This window comes from Dreissena polymorpha, chromosome 14 (assembly GCF_020536995.1).
Source record: "Dreissena polymorpha isolate Duluth1 chromosome 14, UMN_Dpol_1.0, whole genome shotgun sequence".
NCBI lineage: Eukaryota > Metazoa > Mollusca > Bivalvia > Myida > Dreissenidae > Dreissena > Dreissena polymorpha.
The window spans coordinates 39,344,173-39,371,578 of NC_068368.1; the positions used below are offsets into that span (position 1 = coordinate 39,344,173).

The 27,406-nt window shown below is 35.2% G+C and overlaps 1 protein-coding gene across 5 annotated transcripts in view; it reads left to right on the top strand.

The window, feature by feature from the left end:
• Positions 1-27,406, top strand: part of LOC127858926 (putative extracellular sulfatase Sulf-1 homolog) — a 55,303-nt gene that overhangs the window by 14,468 nt on the left and 13,429 nt on the right. For 2 of the 5 annotated variants that reach the window (XM_052396266.1, XM_052396269.1), the window contains exons 2-11: positions 10,019-10,403; positions 12,834-12,950; positions 14,994-15,116; positions 15,822-16,047; positions 16,433-16,528; positions 18,814-18,964; positions 19,480-19,655; positions 20,384-20,512; positions 22,737-22,799; positions 26,435-26,597. In XM_052396266.1, the coding sequence (XP_052252226.1) occupies positions 10,142-10,403; positions 12,834-12,950; positions 14,994-15,116; positions 15,822-16,047; positions 16,433-16,528; positions 18,814-18,964; positions 19,480-19,655; positions 20,384-20,512; positions 22,737-22,799; positions 26,435-26,597 (1,506 nt within the window). In that variant the 5' untranslated portion in view covers positions 10,019-10,141. Of the gene's footprint in view, positions 1-1,276; positions 1,449-4,717; positions 4,737-5,833; positions 6,003-10,018; positions 10,404-12,833; positions 12,951-14,993; positions 15,117-15,821; positions 16,048-16,432; positions 16,529-18,813; positions 18,965-19,479; positions 19,656-20,383; positions 20,513-22,736; positions 22,800-26,434; positions 26,598-27,406 lie in introns of those variants that run through there. The other 3 variants (XM_052396265.1, XM_052396268.1, XM_052396267.1) reach the window with 3 other exon arrangements.

Sequence of the window (27,406 nt, forward strand, 5' to 3'; positions counted from 1 at the left end):
CCTTATATGGCGTAAGTAAAACCTTGTTTACACTCTAGAAGTCACATTTTTCATCCAATCTTCATGAAATTATGGCGGAACATGTGTCCTAATGATATTTTGGATGAGTTTCAAAATGGTTACTGTCTGTTTATAAACAAGACGGCCTCAGGGGCGGCACATTTTTCCTTATATTGCTATAGTAAAACTTTGTTAACATTAAGAAGTCACATTTTTAGTCCAATCTACATAAAACTTGTTAGAAAATTTGTTCTAATGATGTCTGGGATAAGTTTGAAAAATGTTTCTAGTCAGTTGAAAAACATGTCCCTCTGGGAGAAGCGCATTTTTCCATATAGAATTATTGTAAAATCGCCGCTAGCTGGGGGCGGGACATTTTTTATTATATGACTGTAGTAAAACCTTGTTAACACTCTAGAAGTAAAATTGTTAGTGCAATCTAAATGAAACTTAATCATTTTAATTGTTCTTTTGACTTCTCTGTCATTTGGAATATTCTTCCAGTTACTGGTAGTTGAAAAACATGGTTGCCAGAGGGCTGGGCAGTTTTCCTCATTTGCTTATTACAAAAAATTGATGATGCTATATAAGCCACATTTATTGGCCAATCTTCATGAAACTTGGTCAGAATATTTGTCCCAATGAAATCTCAGCTGAAAGCGAAACTGAGCAATGTCAGCTCAAAAACTATGTTACTACTACTAGGTCAAATATAAAACACATGTGAAGTAACTTTTTTGGTCCAATCTTCATGAATGAACTCACACTTTTTAAGACTATAGTAAAGTTCCTCTGGGTCCCAGTTGAGCGCCTCAGGGCCCATGGCCCTCTTGTTTAAAAAGTATTTTACATAAGCAATACATTTATTGTCACAAACTGTTAACAAAAACAACAGAAAAACTGCACCAAAATATTAAATCATTTCTAATTGTAGCGCTTTATGAATTGATCAGTTTGAAATGATGATTACTCATAAACGAAAAATGTATTTTCAGTATTAGTCTGTGTCATTAGTGGCGTCACTCCCTGATGTACAGTAACTGTGCACCTTTGAGACCCTTTGTGTTGCCTTGTCTCTCAAATCATACCTCCTAAAAGCTCTTGTGACCAAACCCTTTAAAGAATTGTCAATTTGTTTGAGGTCTCTACATGTAAATAGCTGAGGTTGCACAATTTCTGATATTGATTGATTCAGTCTGTTTCTTGAGGATTAAATCTTGAGTCCTGAATTCTGGAGCTGTTATTGGTTTTTTATTTGTGGGAAACAAATGGAAACAAATTGATTTTTCTTTACAAGACAAACATATTCTGTGCTTTTTGTGTACTCAGCAAATTGTATGGAGCGGTTTTAGTCATTTCCAATGTGGGCTGAGTTTGTTTAGCACCACTTGTGTGTAGGATTTGATTTTTATTTAAATGGATGTCTTTTATTTTGAAGAAAACATAATGTGAGTGAATTGTTGTTAATTGTTCTGCATTTAAGCTTTTTCTTAAAAGGTTTAATAATTACTGAATTTGACAGATACATAATATTGGCATCTTAACATACACATGTAATACATATTTAAGTTAACAAATTACAATAACTGAACAGTAAAGGATGTGATGATTGTGTATACTTTGACTGATGTAAAATATTTTGGAAAATTTAGCATTTTAATTACACTAACAAAATGGAAATTTGCAAACAAATCCCTCTAAATATTTCTTGATGAAATAACTGTATGATCTATGGATATTTTATACCCTAATGCTTTAAATGATTTTTGTGAATCTTTGTGCTATTGCATGTACAGTTCTTAATGTTTAAAAAAATGCTATTCCAAATGATGCGGATATTATCTGATACAATCTTTGAGATCCAAATAATGTTGACAATGAAGTTTGTAAAATAATTACAATTCAATTGTGTCTTACAAATGACATTTTAATGTATAGTAGATCTTCCCTTTTAACTGTCAGCTAGTGCAACAAAGATGTCTGATAAAGAATGCATCTAGAATTAATTTAGACCTCTTGGTAAGGCCAAGAATTTAACTGTATTAATTTGTAGTGTTAATGGTAGAACCATTTTGTACAGCATTTAAAAGAGAACAGGAAAACACAACAAGGGAAGGAGTATAATTAAACAGATAAATGAATAAAAGTTGGTTTAAAATGATTTCTCATTATAAAATTTGCATATTGGGCATTAATAAAAATCACACAGAAAATAGTCATTTAATGGTAAGTTTTAAACTTCCATAGATAGGCTTATAAAAGGGCAATATTGTATTGATATTTTTATTTGAGAGTTTTTATTCTTAATACATTTCTTGATGTATTGCATTATTGTTGTAGGTGTAGTGTTATAGTATACAGAATATTTATCAAGTAATTATTCTGACTCTGGTGATAATAATGTGGTATTTACCCATTTATGCGTAGTGGACTCTCCCATCCTTCTAAATTGGATCAATTTATTTCCAAAATTAGGGATGTCTAGTATATTTATTTCTATATTTAGAAAATTTCTTACAGAAATTCCTTTCAGCAAACAGAACAGACCCAGATGAGACGCCGCATGATGCGGCGTCTCATCTGGGTCTATGCTGTTTGCCAAGGCCTTTTTTAGACGCTAGGTAATGGGTTAAAGTGTGGTTCACTTTAGAAATAAAATAAAGTATGAATGTACAAGCATTTGAGTATCAAATAAGGCCCAAAATGAATCAAATCAAACAGAGACACAGTTTTGCCTTTATTCACTTTCATTAACCCTTTCCCACTCAGAAGCAAAGTGAAAATGGCTATGTGCAAACAGCATAAAACCACATCAGCCTGCGAGTAACTTATGCTGTTTGCTGCTCATCAGTAACTAAGGGTTGTAATGAAGCCTTGAAAACTTGAACACAGTAACAAAGGTCTTTGATTAAATATAACTTTCTGAGGGACTACAAATGTGTACAAATTCTTATCTAAGTGGTTAAGGGTTAAAGTGAGTATATACGATTTTGTATATGTGTTAAATTGTAATAAATTGATAAAATATGTTTCAATAACACAAAATAGGCAAGAAAAAATATACATTAAATACGAATTTCATAAAATGCAGCAAAGACAAATTTATAGCGCCCCGAGTCGATTGTGACGATCATATTTTCCTACAATAACCGAAGCATTTTTCTTTTTATTAGGACCAGAGTTAGTGTTCGTGTGTTGTATGAATAAATATCGTTGCAGAAATTTAAAATGAACCGTTAAACTAAGTTTAGATTCACATCGTACATGCATGATATACATTTTCGATTTCAGAATTAAATATCTGGCTTATTTCGCATTTTTCGACACATGGTCTTCTAAACTTTTATTTCATTTTATATTAAAAGATATATATATCATAAGTTTTTTACACATCTTATATAAATTCATTTATATTTAACAAAATTGTATATACTCACTTTAAAGGGACGGTAAACATAACGAATAATTGGATTGTCCTCAGTCAGAAGTTGCCTCTATAATGTTATTTACCTAGCTGAATAGCTCAATTACCCACTTGGGGCAACATTGTGTTGGCAAAAAGGCTGCTTCTTTAAGTGGCAAACAAAGTTTAAGTGTAAGTGAATCTGAGATATGGCAAACAATGTCTGTTGTACTTTGAATGAAAAATACATTTCATTGGCTTTATCCCAACTGCAGTAAACAAGTTGGCACGATGCAACCACTGTGATAAGGGACACGATTATAGAGTAAACTTTTTTTGTTTCCAGTCAGGGAATACAATAAGGAACTTTTATGCCCCCAAAGGAGGGCATATTGTTATCGCACTGTCCGTCAGTCCATGGTCCGTCTGCCTGTCAGTCACACTTTGCATTTAGGTTTCGAAAATGCTCATAACTTCTGTCGCTTCAGATGTAACCTTCATATTTGGTATGCATGTGTATATGGACAAGGCCTTTCCATACGCACACAAATTTTGACCCCTTTTACCTTGACCTTGAACTAAGGGTCCGCGTTTAGGTTTCAAAATTTGCGTTACGGTTTTGAAAAATGCTCATAACTTCTACATCCCTTCAGATGTAACCTTCATATTTGGTATGCATGTGTTTATGGACAAGGCCTTTCCATACGCACACAAATTTTTACCCCTTTGACCTTGACCTTGAACTTAAGGTCCGCGTTTAGGTTTCGAAATATGCGTTTAGGTTTCGAAAAATGCTCTTAACTTCTATCAAAGCAATTTTAGGGGACATATGTCATCCTATGGAGACAGCTCAATGAATTTCTTTTAGTTTGCTCCCAATTGTAAAAGTAATACTGATGATTTTGCTGTTTCATGGGGCTTTATGTGATATCTTTATAGGACTGCCTTGTGAACAATGCATCAAAGCTTTGTTGTTCACTTATCGTTCTTATTTTATACAATTATCATATGGAAAGAAATATATAAAAAGTAAAACATCTGCATGCATAAATAAGTGGTCTATAAAAATTGTACTGAGAGTATTATTCTGTCAAAATCATGCACACTTCAATGCACTGAATGACATGCAATTTACATTTTGTGGTTAGTCTGTTTATTTTTTTAAGTGTTTGAGGGTGTGTAAGTGTATGACATTGGTGATCCTTATTTCAAACAGTAATATTATATGAAACTGAATCCCGCTGTAGGAGAATTAAAAACAACAACTTGGAATCAGCACATTAAAAGGACCATATAATTAAAATAAATGCTGTATATGGATATATATTTTTAAGTAAGTTGTCTTAATTTTACTTTTCTTTCAAAAAGGTAGGCCTATTAGTGAAGCTCGAGTACCAAGTTGCTAATTATCCAATTAATATTTCAGGCAAAATAATTGAGCACCTTTAATAATGTTAAGTTAGTTAAGTAAATATTCAATGTCATTTTTTCCATGTAGACCCTGATAAGTCTGCTGTTTTATTATGTGCCTTTAACAAACTGCCAGTCCTTAAGATGTTATCAAGTACAGCAGATGTGATAAACATCAGAATGTATTTCATGATAGACCTCAGGGGTGGTGTTCATGGGTGCAGCAAAAATATAATGACATCTCATGGATTCCTTTGTTTTAATCATAATTCAAGATTTTAATTGATTTTTTTTTATTTCATTGAACAATAAAACATGTGGTATACTTAGTGCTGATTCAGCAGTTTGAATTGGAATTTTGAATAGTTTACATCGGAATGTTCATACTTGTTGTTGTATGCTAAGTACTTTAATAGAGACTTTGTGTTCCTTCATATTGAGTCAGTAACAACCTTTGTTTTAAAACCAAACAGCAGACACTTTTAGAAAACTGTTCAGCTGTTCGTTGAACAATCAAAAACAGATTTTTTGGCTAAAGGCCTCAGGTAATGTGCATGTTTTACATTTAACATGTCACATCCCGAATAATTAGGAATTTGGTACTTATTTTAAATGACAGTTTTTGGTATTACATGTCAGATAGTTGACCAAATTAGTTAAGATGGGCAGAATCAATTTAAGATAAACTTCTTGTCTTCCACTTTAATAACTTTATTACTGCATACTTTGTTGCATCCAGAGTGAGTTACCAGCAAGCAAGTGTTTTCATTTACTTGATATTTGCTATGTTTTTCTGCCTGGCCACTTTTAATCACAATAAATGTCTGTTTGTATGACAAAAAATGTAGGCGATAAATTTGCGCATTATGTTTTACTGGAGTGGTCTATTAACCCACTGGCTAAGGTTGCTTTGCAGATTTGTTTTCTTAGTTAAAAGCAAAAAAAGCTAATCTGAGCAAAGCAAGTTTGATTTTAACATTGTTAGCCTAATCAACAAAGGGAACAGAGGTTGGGTCTGTTAGCAATGTGGATATTAAGCTAACTGGGACTTTGACAAAAGCAGTTGCTATAAAGTTTTAAAAGTGGATGCAGGAATTTGTAAACATTTTTGTTGATGGTGTAAAACCGGAAAACTGTACAAAACTGCTTGAAAGAAAGGTATTAGGAATTAAAGCTACAGGATACAAAGGTATTAGCTATATATTGAATCAAAGTGCTGATGGCACAGTAGGTGTTCGCTGTTGTATAAGTTTAGATGCAACTCAGTTTTAAAAATTATGTTATAGAGCTCTTTTTATATTGCAAGTTTTAGATGAACACAACGCATTCAAATTTATAAAGAGTGTATCTTAAAGCACAGGTCCAGATGTGTGTTTTTTTTAATCATTAATAAAAAATATAATTTAAGCTTCATTTTGGGAAAACAGGGCTTAATGCATATGCATTAATTGTCATCCCAGTACCCGAGACTCTTTAAACAAAAAACATTATAAAATCAGGAAGTGTCGTCCTTGATATGCTTGTGCGCATTGCACAGGCTAATCAGTGTGCACAGGCTAATCTTATTTGACATGCATAAAGCCCCGTTCTCCCTGTAAGCAGCCAATATGTACAGATTTGAATGATAAACACTAGACTGGCCAATGTCGTCTTACAAGCTGTTAAACACTTTTAGTCATATACATGTACACCCACTGCAGTTTACCAGTGGTGAACTATGAACAGGTAGATGTGGTGGTTATCTTTCCTAGCAGACGCTCCTAGCATTTCTCGTCTGCATACATGTAATTTTACTGCAACAGGCAGTGGTTGTCTTTCCATAGCTTAGTTAAGCAGTTAAGCGCATACTGATTTGCAAAACTTGCTCTGTAACGCTCACACTAAAAAATTCCTGTCTCTGCCAAAAGTTTGCTATATAATGATCGAATGTAAGAATAACTTGGACCAAGTGTAAACCATCATTACATGATGTGTTGTATGAAACATCTGTCGCCCTGCCTCAAAGGTTAAGGTCGCAATTTGGGGTCAAAGTTCAAGCTTGGTCATGGTCATAAAAAAGCTTTTATTCACTGTAACTTTGTCATGCAATTTAAAAAAAATTAAAGGCACTGTCAACCGCAATTGATAAAAAAATTAATTTGTTAAAATACAGTATTTTTAGTATTAGTTTATATTGATTAAAATATAAAGACTGGTGTATTACATTACTTGAAAAAAGTTCATATTTTCAGTATATTCGGTAATAAAATTTTGCAATGTGAAATCAAAAGTACATCGCGAAAATAGGAGACATAACGATATACACACTAAAAATAACGCAAGTTGATTGATCATTTTATATATAAAATATATACAATTGAATGTAAAAGACTCATTAATGACGTAGAGTTAATTTTACAAAACAATTGTTTTGTAAACCGTTTCAAACAATTACAAAAATAAACACATTTTCAACATTTATTTCATTATAATACAACTATCGATAGCAATAAGCGACCACTATCTTGAAGACCACCATGGTGTGAATGCCTGATGAAATCAATAATTAGCCGATAAATCGCTGATGAGGTGTCATAAACAACACTGGTACACACGATAAGTAGAATCGGATTGTTAATTGGGGGCAATAAAGGGATAAGCGGGGGTTAGTGTTAGCGAAACAGAGCTTGAATAGCGAATTTTATTGGGAACCTATAGACCTTACATCGTTTTTTACGAATGTCGGGACAAATCGTCTCATATCGGGACGGTGGGACAAAGGGCCCAAAAGCGGGACTGTCCCGCCGAGATCAGGACGTATGGCATGTATGCGTGATGTTCATGTATTTATACAACACAAAATACACCCAAACTTTCCAAACGACGTTCTACATGTCTGCATAATTTTCGCGCGCTTTTTATGAAACAAAGGATATTTTAGCACTGTTTATTTGACGCTAGAATTTGCCAAAGGACGCGTAAGCATTAAAATTCGGAAGTGTGTTTCGGATTACAAATTTAATAATGATAATCGAACGAAACATAAACAGTTGCGCGTAATTAATTCTACGCTACACATACATGTATGTACATGTAGGTGGATATCTTTTCACTCGATCCGCCGCGTACGTATGCGGCGGATTTACTCCGCGAAAGTACGCGTGGTTAATACAGACTCGGCGTCGTTGCGCGGATCGATGCCGAGTGCCACGGCGATACGCCGCGTGAACACACGATTCGGCCGCCGCGGACTAATAATCTGGCCGTGGCGTAGCCGCGGATTATGTTTGTGCCGCTTTGGCTGTACTGTAATTTTACTGCAACAGGCAGTGGTTGTCTTTCCATAGCTTAGTTAAGCAGTTAAGCGCATACTGATTTGCAAAACTTGCTCTGTAACGCTCACACTAAAAAATTCCTGTCTCTGCCAAAAGTTTGCTATATAATGATCGAATGTAAGAATAACTTGGACCAAGTGTAAACCATCATTACATGATGTGTTGTATGAAACATCTGTCGCCCTACCTCAAAGGTTAAGGTCGCAATTTGAGGTCAAAGTTCAAGCTTGGTCATGGTCATAAAAAAGCTTTTATTCACTGTAACTTTGTCATGCAATTTAAAAAAAATTAAAGGGACTGTCAACCGCAATTGATGAAAAAATTAATTTGTTAAAATACAGTATTTTTAGTATTAGTTTATATTGATTAAAATATAAAGGCTGGTGTATTACATTACTTGAAAAAAGTTCATATTTTCAGTATATTCGGTAATAAAATTTTGCAATGTGAAATCAAAAGTACATTGCGAAAATAGGAGACATAACGATATACACACTAAAAATAACGCAAGTTGATTGATCATTTTATATATAAAATATAAACAATTCATTACGCATGCACAATTTCCATTCCTGGTTCCATAAGAATCAATCTACTTGCTTTATTTATACTTAACTGGTATTAGTTACCTGGTAGACATACCCAGTAAAATGTATTACCTAATACACTGAAAATATCAAAACTTAACAACTTTTTTCAAGTAATGTTAAATAAACCAGTCGTGATATTTTAATCAATTTAAACGAATAATTGTAAAAAATGCGGTATTATAGAACTTTTTTTTCGTCAATCGCGGTTGACAGTCCTTTTAAATTTAACACAAATGACCACATTCAGTAAACGGCATGTCACGTGTACCATATCTGTCCCCTTCAAAGGTCAAGGTCGCAATCAAAGGTCAAGGTCACAATCAAATGTCAGAAGTGAAATGTAGCAAGTAAAACAGCTTTTTAAAATTAAAATTAAGTGCAGTTTTAAGACAAAAATGGAAGGGGAAGTCATCTCTGCCCTTAAAATTTCCACATAACTTGATTTGTAATCATCAAATATTTTATGAGGTCAGAAAGAGAAGCTCTAGTTCCTGAAATTAAGTGCTGTCAGTTGCTCGAATTATCCAAATTATCCGTTAAGTGTTTAACCAGAAAATTTCCAGAATTACAAAATTATGAATCGCTGTCTGTGGAATGCAGGTTATGATGTATGCAGTGATTAAGATACGGTAGGTCTGCCTGAAGAAATTTTGATTGAGAAGCAGACTTTTGTGTATAAAAATGCATTCTGTAGAAGGATAAGAATTTTGTCATCTACTAAATAATTTTTAGTCAGAGTTTGTAGGGTACAATATAGAATTGATTAAATTATTTTTATTAATGAAGAAGAGCATAAAGTAGTGCACTGAATATGGTTGGGTTGGGAGAAAGATCTTTCAGTTCAGATTTCGTTTTCTGGTCTGTGACTCTTTAAATTATATGATTTTAGTATTACTTTAGATTTTATACTTACTGTTTCATGACAAGACAATGTCCACAAAATTATGCTACACATGTATTTAAATATGCTGGTATGTGGTTGTCGAATATTTTCATGTTTATTTTGTTTCTTATTGATTCCTTGTGACTTACTGCTTATAATTGTTACTTTTTAGCTAAACAAATAAGATTGTGGAAAACAACCATGAAATGTTTTCTAGACGATCATGTACATATGTCGTTATGAGGTTAATTTTGTATAAGGTAAAATGTATTTAGCTTTTTATTAATAATTAAATATTCATATAGACAGTGAATTAAAACTTGTCCTAAATTGTTTCTTTCATTTTGTTTAATCTTATTGATTAAAGTAATTACTCTCGTCAACTAAATGGTTGAAACATGTTTTCCTCTTCTTTCAGATAACATACCCTAAACAGCATTTCCAGGACATCAAATCTGTGATATGTAAATTGTAAACAAAATAATATAATTGTATGTAAATGTGATAAAACTCTGACATTTTAATCTACATAATAATTGTCATGGCAACTGTGTCCCAGTTTCAACAAACTCTGACCATATATACAGTGTCAGTCCTACTGATCATGACCTTTGCCCGCGAGGCAGCAGCCAATCGAAATATGGGTAGGAACCAGGAAGATTCCATTGCAAGGTCAAGGTCATTTAGAAGGTCACAGAACACGTTCAGCAGGTACTACAACCCTGGGTCACCCAAGACCCAGCAACGCAGCAAGAGACCCAATATCATTCTTGTTTTGACGGACGACCAAGATGAGTTGCTGGGTAAGTGAATAGGGAGAGGGGCCTTAACCCATTTATGCCTAGTGGACTCTCCCATCCTTCTAAATTGGATCAATTTATTTCCAAAATTAGGGATGTCTAGTATACTTATTTCTATCCTTTTAGCAAACAGCGTCATGCGGCGTCTCATCTGGGTCTACGCTGTTTGCAATGTCCTTTTTTTAGGACGCTAGGCATAAATGGGTTAATTTGAATCAAAACATATTTTCTATGCCCCCGAAAGAGGGCATATAGTGATCGCACTGTCCGTCTTTCTGTCAGTCTGTCTTTCCGTCACAATTTTGCGTTTAGGTTTTGAAAAATGCTCATAACTTCTATGTCTCTTCTGATGAAAGTTTCATATTTGGTATGCGTGTGTATATGGACAAGGCCTTTCCATACGCACTCAAATTTGGACCCCCTTGACCTTGAACTTAGGGTCTGCATTTAGGTTTCGAAATCTGCGTTTAGGTTTCGAAAAAAGCGTTTTTCGGGGTCATATCTCATCTGATGGAGACAGCTTTTGTTGTACATGTAAGTTCCTATTTTGTTGAAGAATGCAGGGTTATTGAGACACATTTAAACCTGCTACCTTGGAACCAGCAAACCGGTTGAGGTGCATAATGAGTTATGTTTGCAACTTTGCGTGTATTTAAGGTACATGCAACTTCCCAGGTCTGAGAAGTTTAAACTCTCATCTTTCAAAAAAAAAATTACTTGATTTTTTTTCTTAACATAAGATTTGATTGATCTAAATTTGTTATATGTTTAGCATAGATTTTCTTTTGATTTTATTCAAATATAAAATATGAAACATTTGAGGATATAGAGTGAAACCAGTGCTGTTGTTTTTTGGGGCCCAAATTCTACCCAATGCCCAATATCAAAAACTGAAAAACTGTTATTTTCCCAAATGACCACCTAAAATTCTAACTTGAATGTATCCAAGTTTTATGCCCCCGGTAGGGTGGCATATAGCTTTTTAACTGTCTGTCCATCTGTGCGAAAACTTAAACATCAGCCATTACTTTTGCAGTATTGAAGATAGCAACTTGATATTTAGCAAACATGTGTATCTCATGGAGTCACACATTTTGAGTGGTGAAAGGTCAAGGTGATCCTTCAAGGTAAAAGGGGAAAAAAAACTAATCCAAGGAAAGTAACAAGCTTTTAAGGGAGATAATTTATATTTATCATTTTGCAGGTACAGATCATTTTTCCAAGGGAAGTAATACTTTTAAGAGGGATGTAATCAAAAACAAAAATAAATAAATCAAAGCAGCGCAGTAGGAGGCATTGTGTTTCTGAAAAAACACATCTCTTGTTATATTGGATTTTGTAACTAATTGATACACTATAACCGATCAGTAGAATATAATTACTCTGCCTAATGTAATATTATATTACATACATGTGTATTAAAAAGATTAAAGCAATGTTAAAGAAACATAGAACAAACTAAATTCCCCAGTTTTTGTCAAAACGTGATGTTTTTGTCATTCTCATGGGCCTTGGCCCCTTTCCCTTATTGGTGGAAAAACAAAACTGCAAACAGAAACTTAGACTGAAATCAATCTCAATTGGAAGCCATAGACCAGTAGATGAGATCTTGACCGTCTTGTTAAATGGTGAATGTCCCTGGTCAATGACTGAAGATACCTCTACTGATACAAAATGGGGCAATGACTCTAGATGAGACCTGTGTAAAATGGTAAACATGCCGGGTCATTGACTCTAGTGAGGTCTGCATATACAAATTGTGTAAGGGTGCTTTCTTGTGTTAGTTCCTTGTACTCTGTAGGAAAAAAGAACTAAGTAACTATGGTAAAGATTTTGATGGCTGGATTTCAATGCACTGCAGATAAAATTTTAATTCTGATCTGATACTACATGATTTCAGTATATCAAAATATAAGGGATTTGTACTATCTATTTGCTCCATTGCAATTAAACACATATCAACACTTGTGGAGCCACACAATTTTATGTCTCAAATTTGATGAAACATGGTGTTAATGACTATCTTGACAATATCAAAAAAGTTTTGAAAGAAATCCATAACTCAAAGCCTTGGGTGTTCAAACCTGTTTTATGTAGCTCCAAACTTGTTCAAATGTAATTGAGCCTCCCTCTGTGCCCAGGGGTATAATACACATGACACGTAATAGACAATAGTAATAGACACGTAAAGTGTCTTCTCAGATTACCTTGTGCAGTCCACACAGGCTAATAAGGGGCTACACGTTCTGCCTAAACTTAGTTTGCTAAGAAGAGACTTCCTTAAAAGAATTATACCATATAAGCGGAAAATCATGCCCCTGATTAGCCTGTGCAGACTTCACAGACTAATCCGGGATTACATTTTACACACCTGCATTAAGCCCAGTTTTCCAAGAGCAGGGCTGAAAATGTTTTTCTCTATTTTGTATGCAGGCTCGATGTCCACGATGACCAAGACACTAAAGATTATGGGTCAGGAAGGCATCCAGTTCAACAACTCCTTCGTCTCCACCCCCATGTGTTGTCCGTCTAGGAGCACCCTGCTCACAGGTACAAACAGTCTCAGGACTTTTGATGGCCAAATTACAGGTACATTAACCCATTTATGCCTAGTGGACTCTCCCATCCTTCTAAATTGGATCAATTTATTTCCAAAATTAGGGATGTCTAGTATGTTTATTTCTTTATTTAGAATATTTCTTACAGAAATTCCTTTAAACAAACAGCGCAAATCCTGATGAGACGCTTCATCATGCGGCGTCTCATCTGGGTCTACACTGTTTGCCAAGGCCTTTTTTCTAGTCACTAGGCATAAAATGGGTTAAAGGGACCCCTTGCCAAAGCAAATTGGTAAAAAAATAAAAAATGTTAGATTTTTTTTAATACATGCCCACTTTAAAGAAGAGTTGGTATATTTTTTTGCTGGATGTAGGTCTTTCAGTCAGTTGATCTGTCAGTAGACCAGTTCGTTTCTGATCAATAACTCGTCAACAAATTGACCAATTGGCCTGAAACTTCACATGTGCATTGGCCTTGGACAGTAGATGACCCCTATTGAAATTGAGGTCACTAGGTCAAAGTCACTCACTGTCACAAGAAGTGTGAAAATCGTTTCTGATTCATAAATTGTTAACAAATTAATCTATTGGCTTGACACTTCCCATGTGTATTGGCCTTTCACAGTAGATCACATCTATTAATATTGGGTCACTAGGTCAAAGGTCAAGGTCACTGTAAAATTATGTGATTAATTGGTTTCCGTTCAATATGTCATCAAAGAATTGAGTGATGGGTGACAAGGCCCTGTTGTTTTGTTTTTTTTTAGGGGGGAAGGTGCATCTGTCTCCAACTGCAGAGCTCTTGTTGTAGAAGTGTCTTATGATTATAATACCTATTTTTTGTTTCAATAACATATTAAAATAGCCATAAATTAAAGGAATTTGTTCTAATAATTTCAATTCATATAAAGAGTTACATTGATTTAGTTTTTCCCATATCAGTAGCTTTTTTTTTAGGAAAATTTTCCCCATCTTGAAATTGCATTCTTCCAAAAATGGCCAGTAAAAACCCTAACTGTGACATTGGACATTAAGCCTTTGCCACTCAGATGCTAAGTGAAACTAAGTACCTGTTGGCTGTTCAGGTTTTATTTTGTTTTCTTCTCATCAGTATCTTAGCATTGGAAATGAATCCTTTAACGCTTGAATCTATTAAGAAAGGTCTTCAATTTATTTGATTTTCTGAGAGACTGCAAACGTGTTAAAGTACACATCTGAGCAAGAAAGGGTTTAACAATTTAACCCTTTGCATGCTGGGAAATTTGTCGTCTGCTAAAATGTTGTCTGCCGAATTTCAAAAATTTGCATTTTCTTTGATTTTTTTTCAAAGAATACTATCTGAATAGCAAACAGTTTGGATCCTGATGAGACACCACGTTCTGTGGCGTCTCATCTGGATTTAAACTGTTTGCAAAGGCCTTCAAAATTTGGTTCCAGCACTGAAAGAGTTAAGTAATTTCATGTTTTGTTGCCAACTTAAAGAAATTGCAAGTGGCTGCACATTTGCCTTTGTAAAACCCAATACATTCCATAACATGATAAAATCTTCTGGTGAAATCCTTAGAATTAAAACTTATTTATATTAACACCAACATATTCAAGTGCAGTATAAGAAAATGTCCAGTTGTAATGTGAAATTACACTCACTTGCAATAAACATTTATTTATTCATACATTATTTCGACAAGTACCTAATTGTGGACTTTCATATGATATGGGCATGTTTCTAGTTTAATTAAAATCTTGTATTATTGCTAATTTCAGCATGTTTACCTTAACCCATTTATGCCTAGCGTGTAGAAAAAAGGCCTTGGCAAACAGCGTAGACCCAAATGAGAGGCCGCATGATGCGGCGTCTCATCAGGGTCTGCGCTGTTTGCTTAAAGGAATTTCTGTAAGAAATATTCTAAATATAGAAATGCATATACTAGACATTCCTACTTTTGGAAATAAATTGATCCAATTTTGAAGGATGGGAGAGTCCACTGGGCATAAATGGGTTAATAATATAAAAAGAATATTGTTTTTGTTCCAGGTCTCTATCCCCACAACCACCATGTGTACACGAACAATGATAACTGCTCGGGGACTGAATGGCAGAAAATCCATGAACCGAGGACGTTTGCAAAGTACTTGAGCGATGCAGGGTATCGTACAGGTAATTGTGAAGTGTTGAATGTACACAGTGTTCATAAAAAAGTTGCACTAAACACACATATTATTTCCATTGGTTTATAGCAAGATATCAGTCATTTAATATGGTTGCGAATCTGATTCCAACAGTGAAAAAAAGCAAATAAAAATGTAAATATTTTTTAAATTTAGTTTTAGATTTAGGGATCCTGATTGAATACAATAAATTAAAAGGATCATCAATGATGTGAGACACCTAGATTGTGAAAAAAACACCGCACAAATTTGATGTTAGTGTATTTCTAAGACATTATTTTCCTGTGAAATTAATCTTGTTAGACTATTTAACATTTTACTATTTAATTCACTCGTGATTTAATATTGGTAACCAACCAATATCCTTTGTGACCTTTGTCTTCTATGGAGGCTCATTTCTGCCATATCGTTTAGGCATGTTGGCAGTTTGAAGAACATGACAACACACTAGAACAACAAATATGCCCATCAGAATGACAAAAATTACAAATATCATAGTGATCATTCTGGCGCCCTTTTTGTTTAATGTGTATATTTTTGGCCTGTTTGTGTTGGTGTGTTTAAAAGTCTCAAAACACAACAAGACAACGGAACAACAAATATACCGACCATAACAATCAGAAGGGGGATAAATGCTATACTTATATTTATCGACCTTAAAACTCACCAACATGCACAAACATAAATATTCCAGGTTTCTTCGGCAAGTACCTCAATGAATACAATGGTACCTACATACCCCCAGGCTGGAGAGAGTGGGTGGGGCTAGTGAAGAATTCCCGTTTTTATAACTACACGCTGAACTTCAACGGACAGAAGGTGAAGCATGATGACAACTACTACCGTGACTATTTCACGGACCTCATCGCCAACGACAGCGTGACCTTTTTGAAACAGAGCAAGCAGTACTTTTCAGACAAGTAAGTTTTAGTGAAAACTTATTTATTTTAGAGCGATTGCATAGAAAGCAAAAGGTTTATTAGAAGCCCTCTCGAGTCGAGTTTCCGGGGACTAGAACCAGTACTTGGTGTCTATTGAGGAAAATCAAAAGAATGCTCCCACGGTGAGGATCTAACCTTTGACCTCCCGATCGCTAATCAGACTCCATATTCACTACACCACTGCGACTTGAGAGTTGACTTGAGTGACAAGTGAGTTTTGACATTTAAGTTAAAATGAGGGTGAAATGTAAAACTAATGTACCTGATATTGAAGAACAAGGCAGATACAGAAAGACTAAGAGCTAACTGCTGTCATTTGTGATATGTTGTTATTTTTTGTGTATGTCACACATTTTCATTGTAGACCAGTGATGATGATGCTGAGTGTTCCTGCACCGCATGGTCCTGAAGATTCTGCCCCACAGTACCAACATATGTTTGAAAACAACACCCAACATAGGTGAGGTTACAATCCACTATGCATGTTTTATTTATGTTGTTTTTGATATTTTGATATTTTATCAATTTGATGACATGATTTAAAGTCATGCTGTGTTATCTGACTTAAACACCCTGACCTTATAATTGTGTTACACCCTCTAACCTAATATGTTTTATACTCTTATTATACGCCCGTCTATGACGGGACGTATTATGGTATACCCCGCGTCCGTCCGTCCGTCCGTCTGTTAATGTCGTACGCTACGTCAAATATCCTTTGACAGATTTTCTTCAAATTTTAACACAATCTTAATATTGATAAACCCTGATCCCCTTTCGTTTTTGACGGAATTCTGAATTGTCGTTCCAGAGTTATGGGACTTTGTTCGTCAAAATTTCGTGATTTCATTGAATGTCCTACTGTAGCTATATAAAAATGTTAAAGTTGTTATAACTTTGGTATGCTTGGACCTAGAGTCTTGAAACTTGACATGAAGGTTGGCCAGAACTAGTAAGTAACCACTGGACATTTCAAGGTCATTCATTTGAAGGTCAAGGTCACTGTGACCTTGAATGTAAAAATGTTAAAGTTGTTATAACTTTGGTATGCTTGGACCTAGAGTCTTGAAACTTGACATGAAGGTTGGCCAGAACTAGTAAGTAACCCCTGGACATTTCAAGGTCATTCATTTGAAGGTCAAGGTCACTGTGACCTTGAATGTAAAAATGTTAAAGTTCTTATTTCATGTTATAACTTTGGTATGCTTGTACCTAGAGTCTTCAAACTTGAAATAAAGATTGGCCAGTACTAGAAGATGACCACTGGTCATTTCAATGTCATTCATTTGAAGGTCAAGGTCACTGTGACCTTAAATGTTAAAATGTTAAAATTGTTATAACTTTGGTATGCTTGGACATAGAGTCTTCAAACTTGACATGAAGGTTTGCAAGCACACTTAGATGACCACTTGTCATTTCAAGGTCATTCATTCTAAGGTCAAGGTCACTGTGACCTTAAATGTTATTGTTGTTCATGTATCCTACCGTAGCTCAAATATCCCCCGATGGATTTTTTATACGCCCGTCTATGACGGGACGTATTATGGTATACCCCGCGTCCGTCTGTCCGTCCGTCCGTCCGTCCGTCCGTCCGTCCGTCCGTCTGTTAATGTCGTACGCTACGTCAAATATCCTTTGACAGATTTTCTTCAAATTTTAACACAATCTTAATATTGATAAACCCTGATCCCCTTTCGTTTTTGACGAAATTCTGAATTGTCGTTCCAGAGTTATGGGACTTTGTTCGTCAAAATTTCGTGATTTCATTGAATGTCCTACTGTAGCTCAAATATCCTTCGATGGATTTTTTTCAAATTTCAACACAATCTTAATATTGATAAACCCTGATCCCCTTTCGTTTTTGACGGAATTCTGAATTGTCGTTCCAGAGTTATGGGACTTTGTTCGTCAAAATTTCGTGATTTCCATGCTCATGTACTTATAAAATAAACCATGTATTCAAATACAAATAAACTGAAGTAAAAAAATGATTCAAAGGGTTATTTATTACCTTACTACTTCATTGGCGAACGACGGGCGTATCATGCGCTCATGGCGCAGCTTTTATATTTGTTCTGCCATAAGACCTTAAATGTATATGTTGTACCCTTTTACCTCATCTGACCCTATGAATAAAATGTTCTGACTTTGCATGAATCCTGTATCTTAAAGTGTAAAATCTGTTTCCATTTCAAATAGTTGGAATTAATGTTCATATCATAATCATATCATGATGGCATTTACACACTTGTGTCATTCAACTTGACATGACTTTTTTTTTCATCGTAAGAAGATATTTGCAATAGAATTTGTAGGAATATTCAAAGATTGTGGTGTTTCAATGGTGTGTGATGCACATGTTGATTGTCTAAAATTGTTTTCAACTTACCCTTCTGGCTCATGAAATACAACGTCACACATTCACCTTATGCCATTTAATGCATAGGAACACCTCAGCCATGTAATTGTCCATATTTATCGTGTATTTCATACCTTTTTTGCTTAAATTTGAGTCCATCTTATCTAGTATTCCTTACCCTCATCCTTATAGGGTATTCCCTCTGACCAAATATATTTAACCATCTGACCTGATTTTTTATGCAAACCTAAAATATTAATTTTGTTTTAGGCTATGACCAAGAATATTTACTAGTATATATATATATGTTTATACCCTCTGACCTTTATGAACACATGTTATACATTCTGACCTTATAATTACATGTTATACCCTCTGACCTACAGGACTCCCAGCTGGAACTACATGAACAACTCTGACAAGCAGTGGCTGTTGAAGGAGATCAAACTGATGCAGCCCATGGAAATGGCGTTCACCGACCTGCTACAGCGTAAACGTCTACAGACATTGCAGTCTGTTGACAGCCTTATGGAGAAGGTTAACTTTGTTGTTATTCTCTGCCAAAGGCAAGGGATATAGAATTTGTGTTGTCCATCAGTCTGTCCGTCAGTCTGTCACAAAATTAATTTGTGGCTGGGGATATCAATTCAACAAATTTGCTTGTTATACTTTAAACTTTGTTATTAAATTTGAAAACTGTGTTAGAACACTTGAAAACTTTGGTAGTGTATTCTTAACGTTGTTATGGGTTTTTTTCCCCATGCAGAAAGTGGGAAGAAAGTTCCATGGGAAAAACGCAAAAATCCCATGGGAAAAAGGGCAAATCCCATAGAAAATGCAAAAATCTCATTGAAAGACCAACTTTGCTCATACATTTTTAAGTAAAAAAGGAAATGTTTAAGCAAAAAAAGCAATTATTAATTAAAAAAAATCGCATACTTTATCTAAAAGAAGCAAATCTTGTTTGAAAAAGGGAACTTAAGTTTCCGAAATTTTGGATTCCAACAAAGTTTTTTGTTGCTGTTGAACACATAAAACTCCACATTATTCAGATATACTACCAGCTACGTTTGCTGAATGAGCTGGACAATACGTACATCATCTACACCTCAGACCACGGGTACCATCTTGGTCAGTTTGGAATCCTTAAGGGGAAGGCACTCCCATATGACTTTGATATCAGAGTGCCCCTTTTTATTAGGGGTCCAGGAGTACTGAGAGACACTAAGTAAGTATTAAGTACCAGTGTTGATATGACATGTAAAACTTGGATTATCATGGAGTTTAACTGTTAGTCCTTTCCCACTTAGAAGCAAAGGGAAAATAGCTGTTGCAAACAGCATAAAACCAGAACAAACTGGGAGTAATTTGAAGTTCAGGTTTTATGCTGTTTGCAGCTTATCAGTATCTAAGGGTTAGAAATGAAGCCTTGAATCTAGTAATAAAGTTATTAAAATAAATATAACTTTCTAAGGGACTGCAAATGCTGGAAAATCCGTTTCTAAGAAGTAAATGGTTAAGTCTAGCGTTTTCACTTAATGCTAACATTTGCTCTTAAGTCTAGATTCATCATTCAACTGCTTCCTAGCAATGAACATTGACATTTATGCAGCACTTTCCAGGAGGCATGACATATAATAAACTGATAATATGATAACTGATAACTATAGTATGATGGGGGTATAAAACTGTTTACCACTCGGGTAGGCACTTTGATGCATTTGAAGTCTCTTTGTAAACAAATTAAATCCAAGATCTTTCTTAATTGATTTAAATTTGAAAGGCTTCATTTTAAACCTTAAGATACTGAACAGCAGCAAACAGGATAGAACCTGAACAGTCTGCAAGTGACGTAAAGGCTATTCAGGTTTTATGCTGGTTGCATATAGCCATTTTCGCTTTGCTTCTTCAGTGGGAAAGGGTTTTAAATACATTTTCTGCCAATTTCTTGCACAGGATTCCCAATATTGTTGGCAACGTGGACATCGCTCCCACCATACTGGACATGGCTGGCCTAGCAATCCCAGACCACATGGACGGGAGATCAATGCTGACACTGATCAAGCACCACAAACAAGAGAATAAGTGAGTAAAACTTACAGGAAAATAAGTGAGTTGAACAGGAGATTAAGTGAGTGTAACAGGAGAATAAGTGAGTGTAACAGGAGAATGAGTGAATGTAGCAAGAGTATAGTGAGTATATCTTACAGGAAAATAAGTTCGTGTAACAGGAGAATAAGTTAGTGTAACAGGAGAATAAGTGAATGTAGCAAGAGAATAAGTAAGTATAATTTACAGGAGATTAAGTGAGTTTAATGGGAGAATAAGTGAGTGTAACGGGAGAATTAGTTTGTATAACACGAGAATAAGTGAGTATAACAGAAGGAAAAGCGTATGATATAAAATGAGTGAGAATAGTATATTATAAGTATAACATGAGAATAAGTGAGTATTACAGAAGAATAAGTGTATGCTATGAAATGGAGTGAGTTTAACAGGAGAATAATTGTCAAACAGGTGAAAAGTGAGTATACCAGTAGAATAAATGTATAACAAGAAAACAAGTGTATATAACAGGAGAATAATTCATTATAACCAAAGAATATTTGAGTTTAAAAGGAGATTAAGTGAGCATAATTTTCATGATAATTAGGGAGTATTAGAGAAGAGTAGGTGAGTATAACAAGACAAATTAGGAAGCATTATTATCAGGACATTATGAGAGTATTAGAGGATTATAGTGACTATGACAGGAAAATACTTGAGTATAACAGGATAATTTGTGAGTATATAGCAGGAGAATAAGTGAATATAAAAAAAACGTGATTATACCTGGAGAATAACTGGGTAAAGTAAGTGATTGTAACAGGAATATATAAGGAATATTACGCTAGTCAATTGTTCCAAGAGTTTGTATCACTCGAGTGGCTTGTGTGATGACGTATCACACGAGAGGAGGATCCTCGAGTGAGATGCGAAATAGCACAAGCCACGAGAGTGATACAAACTCTTGGAACAATTGACTAGCGTAATATTCCTTTTATTATATACAACAACTAAGAAAACAGTTAACAAATGTATTTTTTACTTTAACAAAACTGACAAAACAATGACTAAAACGGTACGCCATAGTTTATTTAAGACACGTATGAATACAGTTCATGTAAGTTAACGTGTAAACATTCAAACCGGGAAAACAAAGGTTTCCGACACGCTTACCTTAATGCCATCGTTAATCCAATTTTTATAACAATTAAGTTGACAACTTTAATCCGATGTTTATAACAAAAACGTTTAAACGATATGCACTTCCACTTCTATCTTCCATGTCTTTATCGAAACTTAGTTTAAACCACACTATTTTATTGTATTCCTATCGAAATATACATTTATGCATGATAAACACACACTCCAAAATACGTTTTTAACACATAGTTTACTGCTAAAAAACACCACGTCTGACATGTCCTTACAGAGTTTAGATAAAACTATTGTGTTTGGTCACAGAAATGATATTTCGTAATATAAAATATTTCTATTTTCGGTGCGTGTAATGTGACGTCATTAATAGGGTCGAAGTAGTCAGGCTAGTATGGTGATACGGAATTGGAAACAGCGAGTAGCGTAATACAGGATTTTTTATGTCAACGATTGATACAACCTGTATTTTGTTAAAAGCATTAAATAAGTATATAATAAAATTGAGTATAGCAGTAGGCTTACTTAATATAATACAAGAATTAGTAAGTAAGCTGGAGAAACAGTATAATTTGATAATAAGTGAGTATGGCAGGTGAAAGTTACTGTAATAGCAAAGTAAGTTAGTATGAAAAGAGAACCAGTAAGTATGGTAGGAGATTTACTGAGTATTACAAGGAAAATAAGTGGACATAAAAGGAGGATAACTGAGTAAGACAGTAGATTAACTAATTCCTATGGGGGAATAAGTGAGTTTAACAGTAGAATAATTGAGCATAACAGGAGAACAACTGATTATAATGGGAGAAGAAGTGAGTGCACAATGAGACTAAGTGAGTGTAACAGAAGCAAATGAGTTCATATATAGTGGTGTTCTTATGATGAATAAAATGTTTTACCAAAATGACGTCATCAGTCTAAGTAGACAAGAAGCCTATTGACTACCTAAATAAAGAGATAACACACTTAAATATGGCGTTTTATATTATATTATTCTTTAAAAACAAATGATTCATAATTTTAGAAAAAAAAAGAAAAATGATTGAATTATGAATTATTTGATACAGAAACATGAACAATAGATACATTTCGACAATCTTGATTGTTTCAGTGTTCGAGGTGACCTAGTCTTCCCTCGGCGACCCTGGAGAAATTCCCTGCTAATAGAGAGAGGGTGAGGTAGAATAAGTTAAATAAGTTAAATATTATAGCCTAGTTCTTTTTAGCTCAACTATTATATATGAAATATATATAGCGGAGCTATCCTACTCACCCCGGCGTCTGCGTTAGCGTTAGCATGCAAATGTTAAAGTTTCGTACTACTCCAAATATTTTCTTTGTCCCTTGACATATTGCTTTCATATTTTGCATACTTGTTTACCAACATGACCCCAACCTATAAACAAGAGCAGACAACTCTATTAAGCATTTTGTCATAATTATGGCCCCTTTTCCACTTAGAATATGCAGCAAATGTTAAAGTTTTCGTACTACCCCATTTATTTTCATTGTCACTTGACATATTGCTTTTATATTTTGCATACTTGTTAACCAACATCACCCTAACCTATAAACAAGAGCAGACAACTCTATCGAGCATTTTGTCATAATTATTGCCCCTTTTATACTTAGAATATGCATATTATTGATAAATTTATGTTAAAGTTTGCGTACTACCCCAAATATTTCCTATATCCTTTGACATATTGCATATATATGTTGCATTCGTGTTTACCAACATGACCCCAACCTATAAACAAGAGCAGACCACTGTTTCAAGCATTTTGACATAATTATGGCCCCTTTTACACTTAGATAATTGAACATTTTGCTTAAATTGCCAGAACTTCTTTATTTATGATCACATTTTATTATTACTTTGACAAAACAACACTACCCCCCCCCCATTTTTTTTTAAACATCATCTAATAAATTACCACCTTCCACATTATACCCCGTTCTCACCCCCCACCTCCACTACCCCCCCATCCCCCCCCCATTTTTTTTTTTAACATCATCTTATAAATTTCCACACCCCACATTATACCACCCTCTCGCCCCCCCCCCCCCCCTACCCCCCCCCCCCCCCCCCAATTTATATTTTTTCCTTTTTTTATTTTTGAAAGATCGTCTAATAAATTATTGAATATGAACAATTTCTCCATGATGGCTTACGTTATACTGTCAAGCACTCGAAAAGTTGAGCGCACTGTCCTCTGACAGCTCTTGTTATGCCCCCGCTAGGGTGGCATATAGCAGTTGAACTGTCCGTCAGTATGTCAGTCTGTCCGTCCGTCGGAAAACTTTAATGGTCATAACTTTTTCAATATTAAATATAGCAACTTGATATTTGGCATGCATGTGCATCTCATGGAGCTGCACATTTTAAGTGGTGAAAGGTGAAGGTCAAGGTCATCCTTCAAAGTCAAATGTCTAATATATGGCGTCTGTCCGTCCGTCCAAAAACTTTAACATTGGCCATTACTTTTTCAATATTGAAGATAGCAACTTTATATTTGGCATGCATGTGTATCTCATGGAGCTGCACATTTTGAGTGGTGAAAGATGAAGGTTAAGGTCATCCTTCAAGGTTAAATGTCAAATATATGGCGTCTGTCTGTCCGTCCGAAAACTTTAACATTGGCCATAACTTGTTCAATATTGAAGATAGCAGCATGATATTTGGCATGCATGTGTATCTCATGGAGCTGCACATTTTGAGTGGTGAAAGGTTAAGGTCAAGGTCATCCTTCAAAGTCATATGTCAAATATATGGCGTCTGTCCGTCCGTCCAAAAACTTAAACATTGGCCATAACTTTTCAATATTGAAGATAGCATTGATATTTGGCATGCATGTGTATCTCATAGAGCTGCACCTTTTGAAAGGTGAAGGTCAAGGTCATCCTATAAGGTCAAAGGTCAAATATATGGCATCCGTCCCTCTGAAAACTAACATTCGCCATAACTTTTTTATGCCCCCAAAGGGTGGCATATAGTTTTTTAACTGTCAGTCCGTCCGTCTGTCTGTCAGTCCGTCAGTTGGTTCGTCTGTCCGTCAGAAAACTTAAACATTGCCCATAGCGTTTGCAATATTCAAGATAGCAACTTAATATTTGGCATGCATGTGTATCTTATGAAGCTGCACATTTTGAGTGGTGAAAGGTCAAAGGTCAAATATTGCAATATTGAAAATAGCAGCTCAATATTTGGCATTCATGCATATCTCATGGAGCTGCACATTTTGAGTGGTGAAGGGTCAGTGTCATCCTTCAAGGTCAAAGGTCAAATTTTGCAATATTGAAGATAGCAACTCGATATTTGGCATGCATGCGTATCTCATGGAGCTGCACATTTTGATTGGTGAAATGTCAAAGTCAAGGTCATCCTTCAAGGTCAAGGTCAAAGGTCAACATTTTTCAATATTGAAGATAGCAACTTGATATTTTGCATGACTGTGTATATCATGGACCTGCGCATTTTGAGTTGTGAAAGGTCAAGGTCATCCTTAAAGGTCAAGGTCAAATATTGCAATATTGAAGATAGCATCTAGATATTTGGCATGCATGCGTATCTCATTGAGATGCACATTTTGAGTTGTGAAAGGTCAAGGTCATCCTTCAAGGTCAAGGTCAAATTTTGCAATATTGAAGATAGCAACTGGATATTTGGCATGCATGTGTATCTCATGGAGCTGCACATTTTGAGTGGTTAAAGGCCAAGGTCATCCTTCAGGGTCAAAGGTCAAATATATGGCTTCAAAGGAGCGCAGTAGGGGGCATTGTGTTTCACAAACACAGCTCTTGTTTATTTGGAAGAATCAACAGAAGTACTTTTTTGTTAAGAACCATTATCTATCATACAAAAAGTTACACTAATCAATGAAATTATGATCTTTAAAAGATAATTTAGTACTTGATTTTGGCCAAGAAGTTTGTAAATTCAAGAAATTTACTTAAAAGTATGGCGGTGAGGAATTGTGTTATTTTTATCATAGTTTGTTGACATTTAAACATGATCATCTGATTTTTATGTTAGCTTTTTCAGTCTTGTGCTCAACAAACCACCTATCCTGAGACCCAGTTTATTAAGAATTGCATGACAGATTTATGTATATAATCTTAACTGTTAAGCATCAACATCGTATTTCATATTAACTAACAGGTCTAGACTTGCTTAATGCATTATTTGTGTCTTGTTCTGAGAAAACTTGGTATAATACATGTGCATAAAGTGTCGTCCCAGATAAGCCTGTGCAGTCTGCACAGGCTAATCAGGGACGACACTTTCCGCTTAAACTAGATTTTCGGAAAAAGGGACTTTCTTTAAACGAAAAAAAATACCATAAAAGCGGAAAGTGTTGTCCCTGATTAGCCTGTGCAGACTGCACAGGCTAATCTGGGATGACACTTTACGCACATGCATTAAGCCCAAGTTTCTCAGAACACGACACATTTGACCCCAATCATTTCAATAAAAATCCTGTGTACTAAAAACCTGTTGTTGTCCTAGTTTGGACACTGCAGACTTTTGTAATGTTTTCTCATACACTGCTAATGTGAATCATTGCACTCTAAGAAGGTTTTGGCAGCTGACAGAAACAATAATGGACAAGAATGAGACTTCTAATTTGAGCAATAAATGAGTGAAATTCCTATTGGGTTTCCCAGATGTGTTTTTATCACAACTAGTTTCCTTCATTCCTTTTCATGGCCCAACATACTGATCAATACTTATATAAAGTCAAGTACAAAATCTAGTTGTCACGTTTGATAAGATGTGCAATAAGACAAATTTGTGACATTTTTCAGGAAAGTTACCATGAAGATAATTCGAGACTTGAATCGTGAGAAAGATGACCAATTGTTGAAAGAACAGGGGGGACAACTTGTATCGTACGTTGACACAAATCTTAGAAAGACTCTGAAAATTTGTGCCGATCCTAGCAATCAGGAACCTTGTAAACTTGGACAGGTAGAAACTATTTACCGTTACATAAAAATTTCACAGATTTGTTCATCTTTTTATGCCCCCGGATCGATAGATCGTGGGTATATTGTTTTGGGCCTGTATGTCTGTCATTCTGTCCCAAAACTTTAATATTACAGTAAAGTTTTGCAATAACTTTTGACATATTGAAGATAGCAACTTGATATTTGGCATGAATGTGTATCTCATGGAGCTGCACATTTTGAGTGGGGAAAGGTCAAGGTCATCCTTCACTGTCAAAGGTAAAAAAACAACAAAAAAACTTTAATATTACAGTAAAGTTTTGCAATAACTTTTGAAATATTGAACATAGCAACTTCATATTTGGCATGCATGTGTATCTCATGGAGCTGCACATTTTGAGTGGTGAAAGGTCAAGGTCATCCTTCAAGATCAAAGGTTAAAAAAACAGCGGCGCATTAGGGGGCATTGTGTTTCTGACAAACACATCTCTTGTTAAATGATGCGTTATTGTTATGTGAATTACATGTACCATGATACCAATAGGAATCTTTGGACAATAATTTGTGTAGATTTTCATGGATCTGTCATGTTATAAAAACAAATATTGAGCATGTGTGTGGGAGCAGTGGTCTATTGGTAAGACGCTGGCTTAGGGATCGAGAGGTCCCGGGTTCGAATCCCGCCCTGACCGCTGGAATTTCCTTGAGCAAGAAATTTATCCCACAGCTGCTCCTCTCCACCCAGGTGTATAAATGGGTACCTGTGAGGGAAATAAGCCAATGTGCCGTGGCTGCATACTGCGCCAAGATGTTAACGGACGACTTATGACC